General features: G+C 43.3%; 1 protein-coding gene across 6 annotated transcripts in view; it reads left to right on the forward strand.

Moving 5' to 3' along the window:
• Positions 1–24,315, forward strand: part of ATPSCKMT (ATP synthase c subunit lysine N-methyltransferase) — a 257,270-nt gene that overhangs the window by 122,790 nt on the left and 110,165 nt on the right. For 3 of the 6 annotated variants that reach the window (XM_069730406.1, XM_069730409.1, XM_069730407.1), the window contains 2 exons: positions 15,287–15,337; positions 22,876–22,971. The exons of 1 other annotated variant lie outside the window; for it this stretch is intronic. In XM_069730406.1, coding sequence (XP_069586507.1) covers positions 15,287–15,337; positions 22,876–22,971 — 147 coding nt within the window. Of the gene's footprint in view, positions 1–15,286; positions 15,338–22,875; positions 22,994–24,315 lie in introns of all 6 variants that reach the window. 2 more of the 6 variants (XM_069730411.1, XM_069730408.1) reach the window with 2 other exon arrangements.

Genomic DNA, 24,315 nt, shown 5'->3' on the forward strand with positions numbered 1-24,315 from the left:
GAAACCGCTCATATCACCACCGTTCACTTGAAAAAAATGTTTCGATACATTAGAGGGATTAGGTGCATCTCTGTTCACTGAATCCCTAAGGTGTTCACTGATGCGCTGCCAGAGTTTTCGTGTTGTGCAACCTATGTAGGAGAGATCACAAACATTGCAGGTAACCATGTATATGACATATGTACTACTGCGGCAGGGCCCCTTTATGTTGGCTTGGTTTTTGTGTGGTGCATTTATACATATATAGTGCTGGACTGTCCGCCTGCTAATACTATGGGTGTGATTAATAGGTTGTCCAGACACTTGTGTATCACACCTACAGTATCTGTGTGATTAGGGTCTTATACAAGCCTTACCTGTGTGCTTTTTTTGCTACTAGGCAGCCAATCCTTCTATTATTTAGGTGAGTGGGTGGTTCTCATCAGTAGCTTGCACCTTTGCTGCTCCAGTCTTTATCAGCCTTTATCAGTAGGGACCTGCGCACCCTGCTAAGGCATTTTTCATTTGACAAGGTTTTGGTGAGTCTGCTTTTCATGATGTGTTTTTTCCAAATTGTTATGTAGCAATAAAAGCTTCAACTCAATAAAAAAAAGTCCCCACTCAGGTCTATCATCTGTTAATGGAAATATTGGGTGCCTTCCACATTCCTTCACCCCCCCCAAAAGAAATTCAGCAAATTCTGTGCTCCCAAATCCAAATGCCCCATCTCTTCTGAACCCTGCAGTGTGCCTAATCCACATGTCATTTCTGTATCGATGAGAGCCTGCCTAATTTATAGGTTGTAGCAAAGTCACTGGTAAAGTACTGAAGGGGAGGTATGTGTCACTACGCTTAATGGCGTCCGTGATGTGATACCCAGAGTATTTTCCACCAGCACAGTAAGTGTTGGGAGGATTAAGCAAAGCTGCATAAATGGGCTGGCTTTTATGTGGACATCCATAGAGTGGATAGGAGGATGTCCACCTTATCTGCACCTGCAGAGTCGGCACCGCCATGTGCTGACAGGACCTGTTTGATGTCACAGTCATGTGTTCAATCACATGAGAGAGGAGTCAAATGGTCTGGGGCTTAAATAGCTGGGCTTCAGAGGCAGTCTTTGTTCAGAAGGACTGGAGGGAGGACCTCCAGTGTTTTGTATTGTGAGGAGGAAAGACTGAACCTGTGTTGCTTCAGAGCGGGCTGCTACCCTCAAACGTATGGACTCTGTTACAGCATTGTTTTCTTTGTTGTTCTTCCTGTTTTTGCCTGAAGGGCTGTGTTACTTTCCCCATCTCGTTGGTTTATGTTGCAATATAATTATCCAAACAAAGATTTAACCCCTTTACCCCCAAGGGTGGTTTGCACGTTATGGACCGGGCCAATTTTTACAATTCTGACCACTGTCCCTTTATGAGGTTATAACTCTGGAACGTTTCAACGGATCCTGGTGATTCTGACACTGTTTTCTCGTGACATATTGTACTTCATGATAGTGGTAAAATTTCTTTGATATTACCTGCGTTTATTTATGAAAAAAACGGAAATTTGGTGAAAATTTTGAAGATTTCGCAATTTTCCAAATTTGAATTTTTATGCAATTAAATCACAGAGATATGTCACACAAAATACTTAATAAGTAACATTTCCCACATGTCTACTTTACATCAGCACAATTTTGGAACCAAAATTTTTTTTTCTTAGGGAGTTATAAGGGTTAAAAGTTGACCAGCAATTTCTCATTTTTCCAACACCATTTTATTTTAAGGACCACATCTCATTTGAAGTCATTTTGAGGGGTCTATATGATAGAAAATACCCAAGTGTGACACCATTCTAAAAATTGCACCCCTCAAGGTGCTCAAAACCACATTCAAGAAGTTTATTAACCCTTCAGGTGTTTCACAGGAATTTTTGGAATGTTTAAATAAAAATGAACATTCAACTTTTTTTTACAAAAAATTTACTTCAGCTCCAATTTGTTTTATTTTACCAAGGGTAACAGGAGAAAATGGACCCCAAAAGTTGTTGTACAATTTGTCCTGAGTACGCCGATACACCATATGTGGAGGTAAACCACTGTTTGGGCGCATAACAGAGCTCGGAAGCGAAGGAGCGCCATTTGACTTTTCAATGCAAAATTGACTGGAATTGAGATGGGACACCATGTTGCGTTAGGAGAGCCACTGATGTGCCTAAACATTGAAACCCCCCACAAGTGACACCATTTTGGAAAGTAGACCCCCTAAGGAACTTATCTAGAGGTGTGGTGAGAACTTTGACCCACCAAGTGCTTTACAGAAGTTAATAATGTAGAACCGTAAAAATTAAACAAAAACTTTTTTCCCACAAAAAATATTTTTTATCCCCCAGTTTTGTATTTTTCCAAGGGTAACAGGAGAAATTGGACCCCAAAAGTTGTCCAATTTGTCCTGAGTGCGCTGATACCCTATATGTGGGGGGAACCACCGTTTGGGCGCATGGAAGGGCTCGGAAGGGAAGGAGCGCCATTTGGAATGCAGACTTAGATGGAATGGTCTGCAGGCGTCACATTGCGTTTGCAGAGCCCCTAATGTACCTAAACAGTAGAAACCCCCCACAAGTGACCCCATATTGGAAACTAGACCCCCAAAGGAACTTATCTAGATGTGTTGTGAGAACTTTGAGCCCCCAAGTGTTTCACTACAGTTTATAACGCAGAGCCGTGAAAATAAAAAATCTTTTTTTTTCCCACAAAAATTATTTTTTAGCCCCAGTTTTTTATGTTCCCAAGGGTAACAGGAGAAATTGGACCCTAAATATTGTTGTCCAATTTGTCCTGTTGGGGTAAACCCGTTTGGGCACACGGGAGGTGCATCTTGGATCCGGGCCTGCTACAGGGAGGGAGGTAAGGAGACCCTCGCAGCAATGCAATCACATCGCGTTGCTGCTGGGGTCTCAGGGAAGCCCACAGGGAGCCCCCTCCCTGCGCGATGCTTCCCTATACCGCCGGCACACCGCGATCATGTTTGATCGCGGTGTGCCGGGGGTTAATGTGCCGGGGGCGGTCCGTGACCGCTCCTGGCACATAGCGCCGGATGTCAGCTGCGATAAGCAGCTGACACCCGGCCGCGATCGGCCGCGCTCCCCCCGTGAGCGCGACCGATCGCGCTGGACGTACTATTCCATCCGTGGGAATTAAGGCCCACCCCACATGGACGAAATAGTACGTCCGGTGGCAGAAAGGGGTTAAAGGGACAGTGTTCCTGTTTTCTACCTCCATGTACTGCCTGATGAGTTGAACTATCACAAGGTGCATGATCTGGGCCCAATGTATGGGCACTACAACGTACTGGTCACTGCAACGCACTGATCACTACAACGGGTGTTTGCAATTTTCACTCAGCAACATCCACTGCTGATTGTTTCTTGAAAACTCACATGAAATAAAAATCAGCACGTCTCCTGTAGATAAATTCCCAAAGGGGTATCATTTCCTAAATGGAATCACTTGAGGGGGGAATTCTGCTTTTCTAGCATTTAGGGGATCTGTGCTGTATATGGAGTCCGCAAGCTGTTATTGAAAATTCTATGTGCTCACCACACATCTGGATACATTCCTTGAGGGGTCCAACTTCCAAAATGGTGTCACTTGTTGGGGTTTTCCAGTGTTCAAAAAGAGAGATGACATAGATAGACCTTTCCATCAAAGTCTGCATTCCAAAACGTCACTCCTTCTTTTCTGAGCCCTGCCACATATGGGGTATCTGCATACTCAGGAGAAATTGCACAACAAATGGCATGGTGCAATTTCCCCTGTTACCCTTGTGAAAATACATAATTTGGGGCTAAAAAACATTTTTGTGGGGAAAATGTGATTTTTTTTTTTTTTAATTTTCGAGGCTCAATGTTATAAACTTCTGTGAAGAACCTGGAGATTCTTGTTTCAAGAATGGTGTCACTTGTGGGCAGTTTCCACTGTTTAGGCACATCAGGGTCTATCCAAATGCAACATGGCATCCACTAATGATTCCATCAAATTTTAAATTCAAAAAGTCAAATTTCGCCCCTTCCCTTCTGAGCCCTGCCATGTGCCCAAACAGTGATTTTTTTTCCCCCCCACATATGGAGTATCAGCATGCTCAGAGACATTGCACAACAAGTTTTTGGGTCCGTTTTTTCCTGTTGCCCATGCGAAAGTAAAATATTTGTGACAAAAATGTAAATGTTCATTTGTTCCTTCCACATTACAAAAATTCCTGTGCAGCACCTGAAGGGTTAATAAACTTCTTGAATATTGTTTTGAGCACCTTGAGTGGTGCAATATTTAGAATGGTGTCACTTTTGAGTATTTCCTGTCATATAGACCCCTCAAAATCACTTCAAATGTGTTGTCCCTAAAAAAATGTTTTGTAAATGTTGCTGGAAAAATGAGAAATCACTGGTCAAATTTTGACCCTTATAACTTCATAGCAACAAAAAATAAGGTAAAAAAATAGTAAAGTAGACATGTGGGAAATGTTATGTACTGAGTATTTTTTGTAATATAAACTATAACTTAAGGGCATAAAAATGAAAAGTTTGAAAACTGCTACATTTTCTACATTTTTGACATTTCTATTTTTTTGCATGTAAAAACAAGTCATATCAATGAAAGTTTACCACTAACATGAATTACAATATGTCAGACGAAAACCGTCTCAAAATCAGTGGGATCCGCTGAAGCGTTCCAGAGTCCAGATTATGTGGAAAAAAGTGTTCCACATAGTGACTGTCACGGGGCTTCCGCGACAGAGAGGTTCCAGAGAACCGCAGCGCTCTGGGCATCGTTCACACACAGTGAACAGAAGCTCTTCACCTGTATTCTGACCTAGCTGCTTTGTGCCAGCAGTGCAGGAATTAACCTTATTGCTAAGTTGCTGTGAGCTGGGTCTCTCAGCTGAAGTGGATTTTGTAATCTGATCCTCTATATAGACCCAGTCCTGACTTCAGCTAGTGTCAGTGATCAGTTCTACTGCCTGGCTTGGAGAGTGTGATGGAGCGTAGTGTTGGTGTTGGAGGTTTATTTACAGACATTGGTGTCTGCGGTTTTGGTTGCATGTTAAACCTGTTTTCCTTCCTAAGTTTATTCCTTCTCTTCCCTTCTCTGTGTTTCCTCTGTGGTTGTGTGAGCATTTGGTGAGTTTGAGTCTTTTAGTTACCTTGTCTGTATACCCTGTTATTTGTTGTATTATTACACTGGAGCTGTCCACCTCCCTTAGGGGGAGAGGGAGCCACTGATAGGGTTTGCACAGGAGACAGGGATATGCTGGCGGCTTGGGCCTCCTAACCATCATAGGTACCCCCGAGATAAGGGAAAGCCAGGGCCCCATTGAAGTGGCAGGGACAGGTGCCGGTTCCAATACACCGTCCTGCCCCTTTATCGCCGTTTACGGTGTGACAGTATCACTGACCTTAAAGATTTTTCTTGGTCCAATATGGACCCCATTCCTGCTTTAGCTGGACAAATGCAGCAACTCAGTCTAGAGGTGGCTGACTGTTGTGAATTCCGCTCTTGGGCTCCCTCCGGTGGTTGTAAGTGGCATTTTTGTGAGTTCTGCTCTTGGGCTCCCTCCGGTGGTTTTAAGTGGAATGGCTGCTCCTTGGATTTAGCAGTCAGCAGCTGCTTCCACTGATTGTCTATTCTGCTCGGCTATTTAGCCTGGCTCTTTCCTTCAGCTTGTGCCACTTGTCAATGGTTCCTGGTTGGATTCACATCTCTGCTTGGATTTCCCTGATATCCTGACCAGTTCAGCAAAGATAAGTCCTTGCTTGGCTCTTTTTTGTCCACATGTTGTGGACTTAATTGTTCTGTACATTCTATGTTTTTGTCCAGCTTGTCAGTATGGATTTATTCAGTTAAGCTGGAAGCTCTGGGAAGCAGATTTACCCTCCACACCTTTAGTCAGGTGTGGAGATTTTTGTAAACTCTGTGTGGATTTTTCTAGTTTTTAATACTGACCGCACAGTACTCTGTCCTGTCCTATCTATCTAGCTAGACTGGCCTCCTTTGCTACATCCTGGTTTCATTCTACGTATGTCTTTTCCCTCTCCACTCACAGTCATTATTTGTGGGGGGCTATCTATTCTTTGGGGATTTTCTCTGAGGCAAGATAGCTTTCCTGTTTCTATCTTTAGGGGTAGTTAGTTCTCAGGCTGTGACGAGGGGTCTATGGAGTGTTAGGTACCCCCCACGGCTACTTCTAGTGTTGTGTTGAGCTTAGGAACTGCGGTCAGTACAGGTACCACCTCCTTCAGAGCTCGTCCCATGTTGCTCCTAAACCACCAGTTCATAACAGCTGACCTCTGCTCAGCGGTTGTGCAGCACACTCCAGTGGCCACTGCAGGGGTTGCTACACCTCCACAAGCTTTGCTAGAGCCTAAAATTGCGTTACCTGACAGGTTCCCTGGGGGCGTGACAAATTTGTTACTTTCAGGGAGGCCTGTAAATTGTATTTTAGGTTGAGTCCTCACAGTTCAGGTTCAGAGGAGCAGAGGGTTGGAATTGTAGTATCACTCCTACAAGGTGACCCTCAGGCCTGGGCATTTTTACTTCCCGCTGACGCTTTGCCGTTACGGACTGTGGAGGAGTTTTTTCAAGCCTTAGGTCAGGTATATGATGATCCTGACTGCGTCTCCATCGCTGAGTCCACAATACGCCATCTTACACAGGGAGACCGGCCAGTAGAGGAGTACTGCTCTGAGTTTCGGAGATGGGCTACTGACACAATGTGGAATGACCCTGCACTCCGCAGTCAATTTTATCAGGGCCTATCTGATAAAATAAAAGATGCCTTCGTCCTACAGGAGACACCAACCATACTGGAGGTAGCTATATCTCTTGTGATCCATGTGGACCGCCGCCTGCGCCAGAGACTTAATGAATCGCCGCTATTCAAGGGTAATTCAGATTTGGACTCACCAGAATCTGAGTCTCTAGGAGAACCTATGCAGTTGGGTGGCGCTACTCGTTCTAAGGGGGCTGCAGTAGTACGGCGTAAGGAAGGTGCATGTTTTTTGTGGCAGAAAGGGTCATTATGTGAATGTGTGTCCTTCTAGAAGACAACCACCGGAAAACTATTGAGCCCGGGTTGTGGGGAGGTTGTCAACTCGGGTGTACTAATTTCCTCCTTAGGTAAACCTCAATTTTTCCTACCAGCCGAGATTCGTCTTGGTGAAAATAGGTTCAATATCTCTGCCTTTCTGGACTCTGGGGCAGGGATTAATTTAATTGATGCTGGGTTTGTTCAGGCACATGGGTTTAAGACTCAAGAGTTGTGTAGACCCACACCTATAATTGCCATTGATTCTGCACCGTTGAGCCAGGGGACTTTCACTCAGATCGTCCATGGGGTGAGCCTACAAATAGGGGCGTTGCACTCTGAGTCATTAGATTGTTATGTGTTGGGGGGTTTACCGTCACATGTAGTTCTCGGTTTACCATGGCTCACGTTACACAACCCGGTGTTAGACTGGCAGACTCGGGAGATTACTAGATGGAGTGAGTTTTGTCAGGAACATTGCCTGGGTACTCGGCTGGCCGGATTGAGTTCTCAGGTTTTGCCAGAGTTCATCTCAGTTTTTGAGGATGTATTCTCTGAGGAGGGGAGTCGAGAGCTACCTCCACACCGTCCTTATGATTGCGTCATACGTCTCATTCCTGGTGCTAAACTGCCTAAGAGTAGGCTATACAACATCTCAGCCCCATGAAGGACTATATCACGGAAAGTCTGGCCAAGGGTCATATCAGACCCTCGTCATCACCCATTGCTGCTGGGTTCTTCTTTGTAAAGAAGAAAGATGGGGGGTTTACGCCCATGCTTAGATTTCTGTGAATTGAATCAAATTATGATTCGGGATTCTTTCCCGCTCCCTCTTATTCCGGACCTCTTTAACCAAATTGTGGGGGCTAAATGGTTCTCCAAATTAGATCTCGGGGGCATATAATCTCATTCGGATGAAGGAGGGGGATGAATGGAAGACGGCGTTTAATACTCCAGAGGGACATTACGAGAACTTGGTTATGCAGTAATTCTCCTGCTGTGTTTCAACACTTTGTCAATGATATTTTTAGTCACTTAATAGGTAGATTTGTGGTGGTATATCTCGATGACATCTTAATTTATTCCCCTGACCTCGAGTCTCATCAGGATCATGTACGGCAGGTCCTTCAGGTACTCAGGGACAATAAACTGTTTGCCAAACTTGAGAAATGCATGTTCGCGGTCAAAGAGATTCCGTTTCTGGGATATTTCTTATCCTCCACAGGTTTTCGTATGGATCCGGCTAAGGTCAGGGCGGTCTTGGAGTGGGATCGTCCTGAGTAGTGATGGGTAGTTCGTGAGTGAGTAGTTCAAAATGAACTAATCTTCAGAGTGAACTAGTTCATCTGGTTCACCATCCTGACAGAGATTAGTTCATTATGAACTAAACAGCAAGTGGGAGGAGACAGAGAGTGATCCCTCACACAGCTCCTCACACTGAAGATCCCTGCTCTGACACTTGCTCTTTATAGCTCCTGATGCTGGAAAAGAAGTTAGTAAAACGCTATACCACACATCAAATAGTAAATACAAATATAATAGTAATAATAAAAACTGAAATTGTACAGTAGACAGACACAGCTCATGTGTGTATGAGAGAGAGTGTTTCTGTGGTGTGGTTCATGCCCCTCACCAGTCTTTGTGATAAGATCCGCCTCCTGTAGAGGATCAGCCTCAATACAGAACATCTAGTTCAGCAGTTCATATAGTTCATTTAGTTCACAGGTCACATGACATGATGCATTCCCTATCGGCTCCTCCCAGGATAGGGTGGAGAATTATCAGGCTGTCTAATAGAAAGATTTTCTTTGCCCCATAGCAACCAATCACAGGTCAGCTTTCTGATACTGCAGTAGTGCAGTGCTCTGCCAAGTGAAATCTGAGCTGTGATTGGTTGCTATGGGCAGCAAAAGATCCATTTACTGTGCGGCAGCTTGGTAAATCTGTAATTCTGTGTAGTTTCACCACATCTCTTCCTTTTGCCACCTATTGCAGTGGTGTGAAATGAATACTGTCTGACTGCTCAGTGCTCATTACCAGAGACTGCAAGTGACCATAATGTGTGCAGATAATAGACTGAAGAGAAAGAGAAGCCGGGTATGGAATCATTTCACACTTAGGCTACGTTCACATTTGCGTTGTGCGCTGCTGCGTCGGCGACGCAACGCACATAAAAACGCACCAAAATGCACGCAAAAACGCTGCATTTTGCGACGCATGCGTCCTTTTTTGCCGAAATTTGGACGCAAGAAAAATGCAACTTGTTGCGTTTTCTGCGCCCGACGCTTGCGGAAAAAAAAACTCATGCGTCACACAACGAATGTCCATGCGTCCCCCATGTTAAATATAGGGGCGCATGACGCATGTGTCGCCGCTGCGTCACCCGACGCAAACACGCAAAACACTAATGTGAAAATAGCCTTAGTGGAGATCAGAAGAAAGCAAAATGTTCCTACTGCTCAAATGTGATAAGTGTAGCTTGCGGTTCTGTGGGCAATCTGTCACGCCATTAAAATAATATTAATAATAATAAATATTTCACAAAGAAAAAAAAAATTACTAACTTGAATAAATAACTTTTGAATTTTTTTTTTCTCCAGACTGAGTACCCCTTTAATAAGAGTTTGTTATGTAATGATCAGATGTATTAACTATTTCTGATCATTTTAACAAAACTATAACTCATCCTAGGAGCCACAGCGTCTGTGTAACGAACTAGAACTGATCCATCTCTTCTCAGCAGAATCCAGAGAATGACTGAACTAAATGAACTAATCTTTTGAACTAATCTTTTCAGTGAACTAGTTCATGGTGAACTAATCACCAAAATGAACTAGATTTCCCATCACTAGTCCTGAGGGCCTTAAGGCTTTACAGAGATTTTTAGGTTTTGCAAATTTCTATCGCAAATTTATTAAAGGCTTTTCATTGGTAGCCAAACCATTGACAGACATGACCAAGAGGGGCACGGATTTCTCCGTATGGTCCAGTGCGGCCTGTAAGGATTTTGAAACTTTGAAAAAGTGTTTTTCCACTGCACCCATATTAATGCAGCCTGACATCACTCAGCCATTTGTGGTAGAGGTGGATGCCTCTGAGGTAGAGGTGGGAGCTGTATTGTCTCAGGGGATTTCTCCGAGTAAGTGGCGTCCGTGTGCATTTTTCTCGAGAAAATTATCTCCTACGGAGAAGAATTATGACATTGGTAACAGGGAGCTGTTGGCAATTAAATGGGCATTTAAGGAATGGCGTCATTTTTTGGAGGGAGCACTTCACCCTGTCATGGTGATCACAGATCACAAAAATCTGTTGTATTTAGAATCTGCAAAGCGTCTTACACCTAGGCAGGCAAGGTGGTCTCTGTTCTTCACCAGGTTCAATTTCTACATTACGTTCCGGCCAGGAAACAAGAATGTCAAGGCTGATGTGTTATCCCGTTGTTTCCCGGGGGGTGGGGATAATTGTGAACCAGGTCCTATACTGCAAAAGGGTGTGGTTGTCGCCGCAATTAATTCTGATCTTGAGAAAGAGGTGGTAGAGGCACAGGGGGACGCCCCAGCAGCCTGTCCGTTAGGTAAAGTTTTTGTTCCAGCTAATCTCTGTCTTAGGGTCATAAATGAAATGAGCATCATGACTCGGTTTTGGCCGGACACCCTGGAAGTAAGGTTACCGCTGACCTACTGACTCGGCGTTTTTGGTGGTCTGGGGTAAGACATGATGTACAGGAATATGTCGCTGCCTGCAGTGTGTGTGCGCGTTCCAAGTCCTCTTGTTCTCGCCCGTCTGGGTCTCTCCAACCTTTGGAGATTCCCAATAGACCTTGGACTCATTTGTCAATAGATTTCATCACTGACTTACCGGTTTCGGAGGGTAATACAGTTATTTTAGTCGCAGTTGATAGATTTAGCAAGATGTCTCATTTCATTGCGCTCCCCGCATTACCAAATGCTAAGACTCTGGCACAGGTCTTTATTAAGGAATTTGTGAGACTGCATGGTATTCCTTCAGATATTGTCTCAGACCATGGGGTACAGTTTATTTCTAAGTTTTGGAGGGCTTTCTGCAGCCAGCTGGGGACTCATTTGTCGTTTTCTTCAGCTTTTCATCCTCAATCCAATGGTCAGACTGAACGCGTAAATCAAAATCTTGAGACTTATCTCAGGTGTTTCATCTCAGAGAATCAAGAGGACTGGGTTAACTACTTACTGTTAGCAGAATTTGCTATAAACAATCGTACTCATGAGTCTACTGGTAAGTCCCCGTTTTTCGGGGCATATGGTTTTCATCCTCAATCTAGTACATTTAATAGGAGGGATTCCTCAGGTGTTCCTGAAGAGGAGAGGTTTTCTTCATCCATCACCTCCATATGGCAAGGGGTTCTTGATAAATTAAAGGGGATGGGTTCCAGATATAAGAATGCGGCTGATCGGAGACGTGTGGGTGATTGGGTTTGGTTGTCCTCGAAAAATATTAAGCTGAGAGTTCCCTCGTGGAAATTGGGCCCTAGGTTCATTGGCCCTTATAGGATTGTGGCCGTCGTGAATTCCGTTGCTTTTCGGCTGGCTTTGCCTCAGTCATTTAAGATCCATAATGTTTTTCATCGCTCCTTACTCAAAAAGGTTGTGGCGCCATCCAATCAGTCCCCTTCACCTCCATCTCCGGTCCTTGTTGATGGAAGTCTCGAGTTCCAGATTTCTAGGTTTATGGATTCTCGTTTAGTTCATCGATCCCTACAATATCTGGTACACTGGAGAGGGTACGGTCCTGAGGAGAGGACGTGGGTACCTGCTGAGCACCTGCACTGTTGGCACAAAGCAGCCAGGTCAGAATACAGGAGAAGAGCTTCTGTTCACAGTGTGTGAACGAGGCCCAGAGCGCTGCGGTTCTCTGGAACCTCTCTGTCGCGGTAGCCTCGTGACCGTACCCCCCCCTTCTACGAGGGACCTCTGGAACCTCAGGACCAGGTTTCTCAGGATGAGCTGTATGAAATGCCCGAACCAACCTAACCGCATGGACATTGGCAGCAGGTACCCACGTCCTCTCCTCAGGACCGTACCCTCTCCAGTGTACCAGATATTGTAGGGACCGACGAACTAAACGAGAATCCATAAATCTGGAACTCGAGATTTCCATCAACAAGGACCAGAGATGGAGGTGAAGAGGACGGATTGGATGACGCCACAACCTTCTTGAGTAAGGAGCGATGAAAAACATTAAATGACTGAGGCAAAGCCAGCCGAAAAGCAACTGAATTCACGACGGCCACAATCCTATAAGGGCACATGAACCTAGGGCCCAATTTCCACGAGGGAACTCTCAGTTTAATACTTTTCGAGGACAACCAAACCCAATCACCCACACACAGGTCCGGACCTTCCACACGTCTCCGATCAGCCGCATTCTTATACCTGGAACCCATCCTCTTTAATTTATCAAGAACCCCTTGCCATACAGACGTGATGGATGAAGAAAACCTCTCCTCTTCAGGAACACCTGAGGAATCCCTCCTATTAAATGAACTAAATTGAGGATGAAAACCATATGCCCCGAAAACTGGGACTTACCAGTAGACTCATGAGTACGATTGTTTATAGCAAATTCTGCTAACGGTAAGTACTTAACCCAGTGCTCTTGATTCTCTGAGATGAAACACCTGGGATACGTCTCAAGATTTTGATATACGCGTTCAGTCTGACCATTGGATTGAGGATGAAAAGCTGAAGAAAACGACAAATGAGTCCCCAGCCGGCTGCAGAAAGCCCTCCAAAACTTAGAAATAAACTGCACCTCCCGGTCTGAGACAATATCTGAAGGAATACCATGCAGTCTCGCAACCTTCTTGATAAAGGCCTGTGCCAGAGTCTTAGCATTTGGTAACACGGGGAGTGCAATGAAATGAGACATCATGCTAAATCTATCAACTACAACTAAAATAACTGTATTACCCTCCAAAACCTGTAAGTCAGTGATGAAATCTATTGACAAATGGGTCCAAGGTCTACTGGGAATTTCCAGAGGTTGGAGAGACCCAGACGGACGAGAACGAGAGGACTTGGAACGTGCACACACACTGCAGGCAGCGACATTTTCCTGTACATCATGTCTTACCCCAGACCACCAAAAACGCCGAGAGAGTAGGTCCGCGGTAACCTTACTTCCAGGGTGTCCGGCCAAAACTGAGTCATGATGCTCATTTCATTTATGACCCTGAGACGGAGATTAGCTAGAACAAAAAGTTTACCTAACGGACAGGTTGCTGGGGCGTCCCCCTGTGCTTCTACCACCTCTTTCTCAAGATCAGAATTAATTGCAGCGACTACTACACCCTTCTGCAGTATAGGACCTGGTTCACAATTATCCCCACCCCCCGGGAAACAATGCTATAACGCGTCAGCCTTGACATTCTTACTTCCTGACCTGTACGTAATGTAGAAATTGAACCTGGCGAAGAACAGAGACCACCTTGCTTTCCTAGGAGTGAGACGCTTTGCCAATTCTAAATACAACAGATTTTTGTGATCTGTGACCACCATGACTGGATGAAGTGCTCCCTCCAAAAAATGACGCCATTCCTCAAATGCCCATTTTATTGCCAACAGCTCCCTGTTACCAAAATTATCATTCTTCTCCATAGGAGATAATTTTTTAGAGAAAAATGCACACGGACGCCACTTACTCGGAGAAATCCCCTGTGAGAATACAGCTCCCACCCCTACATCAGAGGCATCCACCTCTACCACAATTCGCTGAGTGATGTCAGGCTGTATAAATATGGGTGCAGTGGAAAAACACTTTTTCAAAGTTTCAAAAGCCTTACAGGCCACACTGGACCATACAGAGAAGTTCGTGCCTCTCTTGGTCATGTCTGTCAATAGTTTGGCTACCACTGAGAAGTCTTTAATAAATTTGCGATATAAATTTGCAAAACCTAAAAACCTCTGTAAAGCCTTAAGGTCCTCAGGACGATCCCACTCCAAGGCTGCCCTGACTTTAGCCGGATCCATACGAAAACCTGTGGAGGACAAAAAATAACCCAAAAACAGAATCTCTGCATTTCTCACTTTTGGCAAATAATTTATTGTCCCTGAGTACCTGGAGAACCTGCCTAACATGAACATGATGAGACTCCAGGTCAGGAGAATAAATTACCTCTTACATACATTTTGTTTAAGAATTTGATCTTTTCTGGTATAGAAGTCAGACTCACTGACCTATAGTTCCCTGGGTCCACCTTCTTTCCCCTTTTTAAAGATAAGAACAACATTTGCTCTTCTCTAGTCTTCTGCGATTTCTCCTGTTCTCCAAGAATTTTCAAAGATTATGGAGAGTGGTTCATAAATTTCTTCTGCTATCTCCTTCAGTACTCTGGGGTGTAATTCATCTGGACCTGGAGACATGAATTCATTTATGTTAGCTAAGTGTTTCCTCACTATCTTTCTTTTAATAGATATCCTGGATTCTTCTATTCCTTTAAGAGGACAGTGAATATCAGTTGATGTTATGTTTCCTTTCTGAGAGAAAACAGATGCAAAATAGGAATTTAACAGTTCGGCCTTCTAAATATCCTTCTTACCATTTCATAATTTTCATCCTGTAAAAATCCTATAACATCTTTTACTTTTCTTTTACTTTTGACATATCCCCAAAATCCTTTTTTATTGCTTTTGATGTCTCTTGCAAGCCTTAATTCATTGTAAGCTTTACTAATCTGATTCGTGCTCTGGAGCTTCTGCAGACAGCATTATATTCTTCTTTAGATATGCCTCCCTCTTTCCATTTGATAAACATTTATTTCTTCCTTTTTAGCATATTTTTAAGTTCTGTGTTCATCCATCCTGGTTTCCTTAAATGCTTCGTATTCTTCCCCCTTTTTTGATTTGTTAACAGTTGTGCTTTGAGAATCTCATTTTTCAAGATTTCCCATCCTTCCTGGACATTTTTGTCCTTAAGGATATCCAGCTATTGGATCCCTCTGATTCTCTTTATAAGTCCCTTAAAATCTGCCTTTCTGAAATCTAACCTTGAAGTCATATAAATCATAATCCCCATAACTGAGTAGTGGCGAGGTAAACCCAACAATTCCCTTTTGTGTATAAAAACAAAACCCGAGATTTAAATTTTAGGACAAATCACCCCACAATCACAAGTGGAGTAAATATCTTAGATTGTCGCATAGCAATGGCATGATGTGAATGGGGTGGGATATTAAATGTACATACTAATTTTATGATTAAATCTTCTTTTTATAGGTCACTTTTTCACAGTACACAAATGTTGTCATATTTGGCGTACCACACATGGTAAGTAATCTACTTTTAATTTCACTTGGTTTTGTACACTAAAAAGAAACTTGTACACATTTTTCATTGTCTATTGTAAGGCAGTGACCGCTATCACATGTAGGAGTCACTGTGCGTTTTCCCCAGGATGCACTCGGAGGCATATTGAGGACATGGGAGTGCATTGCAGTCACAAGCGTAGCTGTGATTGAATGCGGTATAAAAAGTAAGTGTTAGTCTTGGACAAACTATTTGTCCGAGGAAGATTTGGGAACACCTACAGGGGTTTTTGTGTTTTGAAACGGACTACAGGACGGTAGTGGTGGAGTCTGTTTCATGCCTGGTTAGGTTTTCCATGTGGCTGAAGGCCACAGGTTGCTAGTTAAAAACCCTGCAGTATAGGGTTTGTCTGTGTCAGGGTCAGAGTCAGTCTGGTGTTTGCTAGAGGGCAGAACAGTGGGCTCTGCAGAGCTCCACCTGTGCCAGGCAACACAGGCAAGTGGAGCCAAACAGCCAGGGGAGCTGAGATGCCTGGCACCCATAACGTACACAGTGGTGCAGTCACCCATGGCAACTAGTCTTGGAGGTAGACTGACATGTTTATTGGCTACAAACCGAAAGATATGGTTCCTGGCTGCGATCCGGAGGGTATCGTGTACTGTGTAATTCTGTGAGTTAAACATTAAAGAGACTGTAGAGAGGAGAGGGGGAACCCTGGACATTATCCTCTTGTTTGGCTTATTCTGGCTTTGAGTCCTCTCTCCCCCACCCCCACTCTGAAAAGAGAATGCTTAGATTGAATCATCTAGTCTCCCTCAATCAAGACAGATACAAGGCCCTACTACTTAAAATTTTACAGTTTATTAATTCAGAAATAACTGCAGCTCCTTCAGTCTGTAGCATATAACATTCTACAGTCCTTTAGCTTCTGTCTATTTTACCTTAAGCTTTATCTCCAAATACACAGCCTGCTACTGATGTAAACTTTCTATATGTTATTTCTGGAGGTCAACACTAGGCAGTGATTACTGATTTTTTTATAACGGCACCTGCCTACACGTGCTTGGATAAATAACGGATAAAGCCCCCTTCCATCGGGGCTCGCCTTCCGTATCGCGGCTGACCCTACCTTGGATATATTTGTGCCTGTTTGTTGCTGGGCCCTAATCTATTGTTCATATTTACTAAATGATTTGGATCTAATCCTACCTGGCTTTCTCTGATGTCTAAGCTTATTATATAGACTATGTAAACTGCTTCATCACAATCTCGGCTGTATTATCCTCCTCTCTATTTACGTGCATAGCTTGTGACTACATACCCCTCCCTATACCCCTTGGATAAATTTGTGAATCCTGGTAGCTCTAAATCTGTTAAAACCAGAGCTCAGGTTGCCAAAATCTCTTCCCAAAACAACGGACTCTAATACCACCATGTCTTGGAATCTCTTCAAGCCATTGCATTTCTATTACTATGAAACTCATGCCGGCGATTGACGCCAGACTTCAGTCTTTCCAATCCTCGCTGGAAACAATCACATCCCAGTTGACTTAACACACCAGTAAAATCTCAGTGGCAGAGCAGCAGATTTCTGATTTGGAGGATACATTACAATCCTACGCTGCTCAAGTAAAGAACAGAGACCATGCAATAGAGCAGCTCCAGGAAAAATTTAATGACTTGGAGAATCGGAGTCGTCAAAATAATCTCCGGATCATTGGTGTCCCTGAGTAAGTGAAAGATCTTCATCACTTTAATCACTTTACTTCCTCATGGCTCTCAAGGGCACTCAATTTGCCTGACCTGCCTGGCTCCATGGTAGTGCAACGAGCCCACAGGACTGGACCGGAGCATTCCGATCCAAAAACCCGCCAACGCCCTGTTTATTTTTAAGTTGCTCAACTAACAGAACAAAATACAACTGTTCCGAGCGTTTTGAGCCGCCTCCTCGTTGAAGTATGAGGGTCACTCCCTTCTCATGTGTCAGGACTTCTCCGCCTTGGTAGCAGCCAAGCGCTGTGTTTTTTCATCAGTTTGTAGACTGTTAATTGACAGGGGTACACGTTTTGCCCTTGTATACCGCGCACGCCTCCGGGTGGTACTTCACAGAAAGCCGGTGTTTTTGGAAGATCCTGATAAAGACTTGGAGCAAATGGAGCGTTCCTCCTGGGTATCCTCACCTGTTACTTGACTTCAGCTTGTGGTCATATGTTTTATTAAAATAAGAGAATGTCTTTTTTGGACTTTATACGCCTGAACACAGCGGGTCCGTGCTCCCGAAGATTGGTTTATGCATCACGGGTGAGCTGGCTTATATTTCTTCTTCATATGTTTTATTACCTTTAAGTACTAGGACCTGAGTGGTGATATGGTCTTATTGCACAATTATTACCTATGCCTTTTTTTTTTTTAGGTTCTAAAATATTTGCTCTTCTCTTGTAAATCTCCTTTCTAAGGGATGATATTAGTCTGGATAATTTAACCTGATGTTCAGTATTTTGGATTATGTGGTGTTTTTCGGTTTGTTTGGTGATTCCTCTTCCCCTTTCTTGAGTACACTCCGCATTCAGTCTTTTTGGTTAATTTGGATATTAATGTTTGATTGCTGGGACAGACCTTTGCCCATTTGTCTTTTTTTTTTTTTTTTTTTTTTTTTTACTATTTCTATTTTTTAGCCTCCATGTGGAATAGGCTAATGTGGCTGCCTTCGATGATATAGCTTCTCATATAAATATATACAATGCCTACAAGTAGTATTCAACCCCCTGCAGGTTTAGCAGGTTTAATAAGATGCAAATAAGTTAGAGCCTTCAAACTTCAAACGAGCAGGATTTATTAACAGATGCATAAATCTTACAAACCAAAAAGTTTTGTTGCTCAGTTAAATTTTTATAAATTTTAAACATAAAAGTGTGGGTCAATTATTATTCAACCCCTAGGTTTAATATTTTGTGGAATAACCTTTGTTTGCAATTACAGCTAATTATCGTCTTTTATAAGACCTGATCAGGCCGGCACAGGTCTATGGAGTTATCTTGGCCCACTCCTCCATGCAGATCTTCTCCAAGTTATCTAGGTTCTTTGGGTGTCTCATGTGGACTTTAATCTTGAGCTCCTTCCACAAGTTTTCAATTGGGTTAAGGTCAGGAGACTGACTAGGCCACTGCAACACCTTGATTTTTTGCCTCTTGAACCAGGCCTTGGTTTTCTTGGCTGTGTGCTTTGGGTCGTTGTCTTGTTGGAAGATGAAATGACGACCCATCTTAAGATCTTTGATGGAGGAGCGGAGGTTCTTGGCCAAAATCTCCAGGTAGGCCGTGCTATCCATCTTCCCATGGATGCGGACCAGATGGCCAGGCCCCTTGGCTGAGAAACAGCCCTACAGCATGATGCTGCCACCACCATGCTTGACTGTAGGGATGGTATTCTTGGGGTCGTATGCAGTGCCATCCAGTCTCTAAACGTCACGTGTGTGGTTGGCACCAAAGATCTCGATCTTGGTCTCATCAGACCAGAGAACCTTGAACCAGTCAGTCTCAGAGTCCTCCAAGTGATCATGAGCAAACTGTAGACGAGCCTTGACATGACGCTTTGAAAGTAAAGGTACCTTACGGGCTCGTCTGGAACGGAGACCATTGCGGTGGAGTACGTTACTTATGGTATTGACTGAAACCAATGTCCCCACTGCCATGAGATCTTCCCGGAGCTCCTTCCTTTTTGTCCTTGGGTTAACCTTGACTCTTCAGACAAGCCTGGCCTCGGCACGGGAGGAAACTTTCAAAGGCTGTCCAGGCCGTGGAAGGCTAACAGTAGTTCCATAAGCCTTCCACTTCCGGATGATGCTCCCAACAGTGGAGACAGGTAGGCCCAACTCCTTGGAAAGGGTTTTGTACCCCTTGCCAGCCTTGTGACCCGCCACGATCTTGTCTCTGATGGCCTTGGAATGCTCCTTTGTCTTTCCCATGTTGACCATGTATGAGTGCTGTTCACAAGTTTGGGGAGGGTCTTAAATAGTCAGAAAAGGCTGGAAAAAGAGATAATTAATCCAAACATGTGAAGCTCATTGTTCTTTGTGCCTGAACTACTTCTTAATACTTTAGGGGAACCAAACAGAATTCTGGTGGGTTGAGGGGTTGAATAATAAATGACCCTCTGAAAAGACTTTTCACAATTTTTAAAAAAAATAAACAAAGAAATAACATTCTTTTTTGCTGCAGTGCATTTCACACTTCCAGGCTGATCTACAGTCCAAATGTCACAATGCCAAGTTAATTCCAACTGTGTAAACCTGCTAAATCTGCAGGGGGTTGAATACTACTTGTTGGCACTGTAGATTCTCTAAAACTTTTTATCCTGGAATGTGGCTGGTCTTAATTTGCCGGTAAAGCTCAGAAAGGTATTGGACCTTATTACCCGCTTACGTCCACATATCGTCTTTTTACAAGAAACTCACTGGATTTGCAGAGGTCACCCAACACTCCATAATAGATATTATTTGGAGTGCTTGGAGGCTTCCTTTTCAGAGAAGAAGCATGGGGTGGCCATTTTGTTTTATAAGAACCTTGAATACTCTATACAGGATGTGGTGAGGGATAAGGTGGGATGGTGGGATATTTACTAGTCAGAGTCCTTATTGAACAGCGGGAATATTGCCTGCATAATGTTTATGCGCTCAACATTGCTAATCCTTCCTTTTTTGCTTGACTCTTGGAAGTTGTTCATGGCTGGCATCCCACTAATTTATTATCAGGTGGAGATTTAAATACTCTTCATGACATCTTTCTGGATAGATCTACACCTCTGCCTGCATCTCATTCTTCAAATGAAGCGATTTCTACCCTACTAGATAGGCTTGATCTACTTGATGCTTGGAGATGCTGTCACGCTATGGAGAGAGAATATACTGTACCTTTTATTCTAGTGTACATGACGTTCATACTCGTATTGATTAAAGGTTAATTTCTGTCCCTCTTCTTAAAAACAGTTGATATCCTCCCATCGGTTATTTCGGGCCACTCTCCTGTTTTACTTACTTTGGAACTCCGCACTAGTAGAACTGTATCTTTTCGTTGGCGCTTTCCCTCATATCTTTACACTTCGGATGACTTCAAACGCTATATGACTTGTTGGTGGGAGACTTTCATGGAGGATAACCCGGAACACTTGGACGATATCATCTTATTCTGGGCCACTGCTAAGACTGTGCTTAGGGAGCATATTATCTCCTTTGTGTCCCAGAAAAAAGAAAGAAATTGTTTTCCGCCCTGCAGCCTCTCTTAAGGTACCGTCACACTTAGCGACGCTGCAGCGATACCGACAACGATCCGGATCGCTGCAGCGTCGCTGTTTGGTCGCTGGCCGTAAAGTGAAAGTGAAAGCACAGCACAGCGGTGAGTCACACAGCGGTGACTCACCGCTGTGGCTGTGCTCTGCTTTCACTTTACGGCCAGCAGTCAGTGCAGGAACCAGACGGCAAGGGACAGACAGCTGAATGTAAGTATGTACTGTTTGTTTTTTTACGCTGGTAACCAGGGTAAACAGCGGGTTACTAAGCGCGGCCCTGCGCTTAGTTACCCGATGTTTACCCTGGTTACCAGTGAAGACATCGCTGAATCGGTGTCACACACGCCGATTCAGCGATGTATACGGGGAGTCCAGCGATGAAATAAAGTTCTGGACTTTCTTCCCCGACCAGCGATCTCCCAGCAGGGGCCTGATCGCTGCTGCCTGTCACACTGGACGATATCGCTAGCGAGGACGCTGCAACATCACGGATCGCTAGCGATATCGTCTAGTGTGACAGTACCTTTAGACCGGCTTACTCAATCATATAGAGATTTTAAATTACATAATACTCCCTTCTTCAGAGAGGCTTACCTTACGGCTAAACAAAACTTAAACACCCTATTGTATGAACGGGCACACAATCAGTTAGCTCATCAACACAATCAATATTTTCGGTGGGGTAATAAAACAGGCCGTCTTTTGCCATCCATAATGAAGCCATTCAAAGTGGCTACTAGAGTCTCTAATATTGCATTACCCGATGGCTCTATTACACAGACCTTTATGGCCCATCCCTAGACTCCCGGGAAGATGGATACAAATTTTTACATAAGGTTGATCCACCAAAACTTTACGCTCCTGGGAAGGTGGGATCAGCCATCAAGTCTTCAAAGTTGCTTAAAGCACCTGGCCCAGATGGGTTTTCAGTTGAATTTTCTAAAATGTACAACCTTTACTCACTCCCCACCTTACTTCCCTTTTTAATCATATTATTATCGTACCGTCCAATCTCTCGCCTAAACGTTGATTTTAAATTGCTTACCAAAATCATGGCTAATAGACTTCAGTCTATACTTCTTGATATCCTCACCTCATCCCAAATGGGTTTTGTCCATGGTCGGTCTATCACTTACAATATTAGGAAGGCATTGTTTGCCATTACATATAGTTACCAGGCTAGGGCAAAGCAACATATACTTGTCAGCCTTGATGCTGATAAAGCCTTCGACCGAGTGTCTTGGTCTCACCTCATTTTGAACCCTTAAGTTTAGATTGTTTGGCTTTATCTTTTTCAACTTTGTAAGAACAATTTACACCAATCCCCAACCTCTTTTTCCATCTTTAGGGGTACGAGGCAGGGATGTTCCCTGTCACTTCTGTTATTTAATATTGCGCTGGATCCTTTGCTGAAATACCTGGAGATGATCCCTTCCTTTGGGGGTATTGGGATCAGTCACCATATGCTTAAAACAATGGCATTTGCTGATGATATTTTACTCATGATAGTCAACCCTAAGGAATCCATTCCTTCTATAATGGATGCCTTTAATGAGTTTGGAGCAGTTTTGGGATTTTGCATAAATTGTGATAAATCTCATGCTTTATCTATCTTCAAAACTGCTCAGAAACGGTGGCCATTCTCTTTCCCCTTTCAGTGGAGTGGAGGAGAGACTCCTTGCGTTATTTTGGGGTCTACCTAACCCCAAACCACCATAATATCTATAAACTAAATATTCGACCTCTCATTTCTACGGTTGTACTGGAAATACAATCTTGGAAATCCCTTAAACTGTCCTTCGCGGGCAAAGCACATCTGATTAAAATGATTGTTCCCTAAAAATGTTTTTCCCTTACAATCGCTGCCGGTTCTACTGTCTAAATCCGATGACAGGCTTTTGCTGAAAGTCTTCCGTCAATTTATTTGGGGCTCAAATTGGGGCTCTAGAATTAGTATTTTTAAGCTGCAACAAACTAAATCCTTAGGTGGCCTTAATCTTCCTAATATACGTCTATATAGTATAGCAGCTGGCTTCTGCCACTCCCTTGACTGGATCTATTCCTTCACCTGCTTCCCCAATACTCCATTAGATCAGTAGACCTTTAGTCTCCCTGCTCTGCATCATCAATGACAAGCCAAGGTGCCAGTGGAGGTTAGGGATAACCCCCTACTGTGGTCAGTAATCTTTGGATGGCGCCAGGCTAGACAAATTAGTGGATTTGACCCCCATATTTCGGTGTTTCTTCACTTTTAAGGCAATCCCTCCTTTCTGCAGGGCAGGCCACCTCCCATCTATCGTGTGCTTGGGAATAATGGATGTAGACTGATTTGTGACATGTTGGCGGACAATCCGTGTCCAACAGAAAAGCAGGTGTGTCCAGTGAGTGGTGAAGGTAAAAAATAACTTCTAATGAAAATGTATAAAATATACATCCATATATATGGTATCCAGCACTCAGTACACACTGGCTATAGAACCTAATGACGATCTACGCGTTTCGACCTGGTGGTCTTAGTCATGATCTGCATTAGAACCAAGGTATTACAATTAAGTAATTTCCTCTGAGACTTTTATTTGTGGATATTTGCATGCAATCAATTCCACCTCCCATATACAATGCATATACATAGTTAAAAACAACATAAAAATAACATTATATACATTTTATACATAATTAAGAGAGATTGGAGGCATATTTCCGACACTGTAAATAGTATTAAGTAATTAGATCATGCCTCGCATTTAAGCCATATGGAACTCTGGTAGTTAGCATATAGATCCAATAGGATTCTCTATTTAATAGCCTTTTTTTATAATTGCCTCCTCTGTGAGGTTTATAAACCTTCTCTATACCATAACATTTAAAAAAATGTGGTATTTCCCTTATGTTCCCTGGCAAAATGCTTGGATGCGGCTGAGGTACCCACAACTGCGATATTAGTGGTGTCGGAGAGATTGCGGCAAATGCGGGTTTTCAAAGGACAGCTTGTGCATCCTGTATACTGTAATTTACATTGGGTGCATTCTATGACGTATACAACATGAGCTGTGTTGCAATTTATATAGTCATTGATTTGATAAATTGATGAATTATGAAAAGAACTGAATTCTTTTGTTTTCTTAGCATGTTCACATGTTGTGCAGCTATTTGCTCCACATTTAAAGAACCCTTTTATAATCTAGCCATTTTTTATTTTTAGATGTGTGTTCCATCTGACTGGAAAATAAACTGCGCAATAAAATTGATCCCAATGTGGGTGCTTTTTTTGTTACAAAGCGGATGTCGTTTTTTATGATTTCTCTGAGTTTGTCATCTTGGTTCAACATTGGTATATACACTGCTCAAAAAAATAAAGGGAACACTTAAACAACAGAATATAACTCCAAGTAAATCAAATTTCTGTGAAATCAAACTGTCCACTTAGAAAGCAACACTGTTTGACAATCAATTTCACATGCTGTTGTGCAAATGGAATAGACAAAAGATGGAAATTATTGGCAACTATTAAGACACACTCAATAAAGGAGTGGTTCTGCATGTGGGGACCACAGACCACATCTCAGTACCAATGCTTTCTGGCTGAGGTTTTGGTCACTTTTGAATCTTGGTTGTGCTTTCACACTTGTGGTAGCATGAGACGGACTCTACAACCCACACAAGTGGCTCAGGTAGCGCAGCTCGTCCAGGATGCCACATCAGTGTTCGAGCTGTGG

Source organism: Ranitomeya imitator, chromosome 6 (genome assembly GCF_032444005.1).
Source record: "Ranitomeya imitator isolate aRanImi1 chromosome 6, aRanImi1.pri, whole genome shotgun sequence".
NCBI classification, from domain to species: Eukaryota; Metazoa; Chordata; class Amphibia; order Anura; family Dendrobatidae; genus Ranitomeya; species Ranitomeya imitator.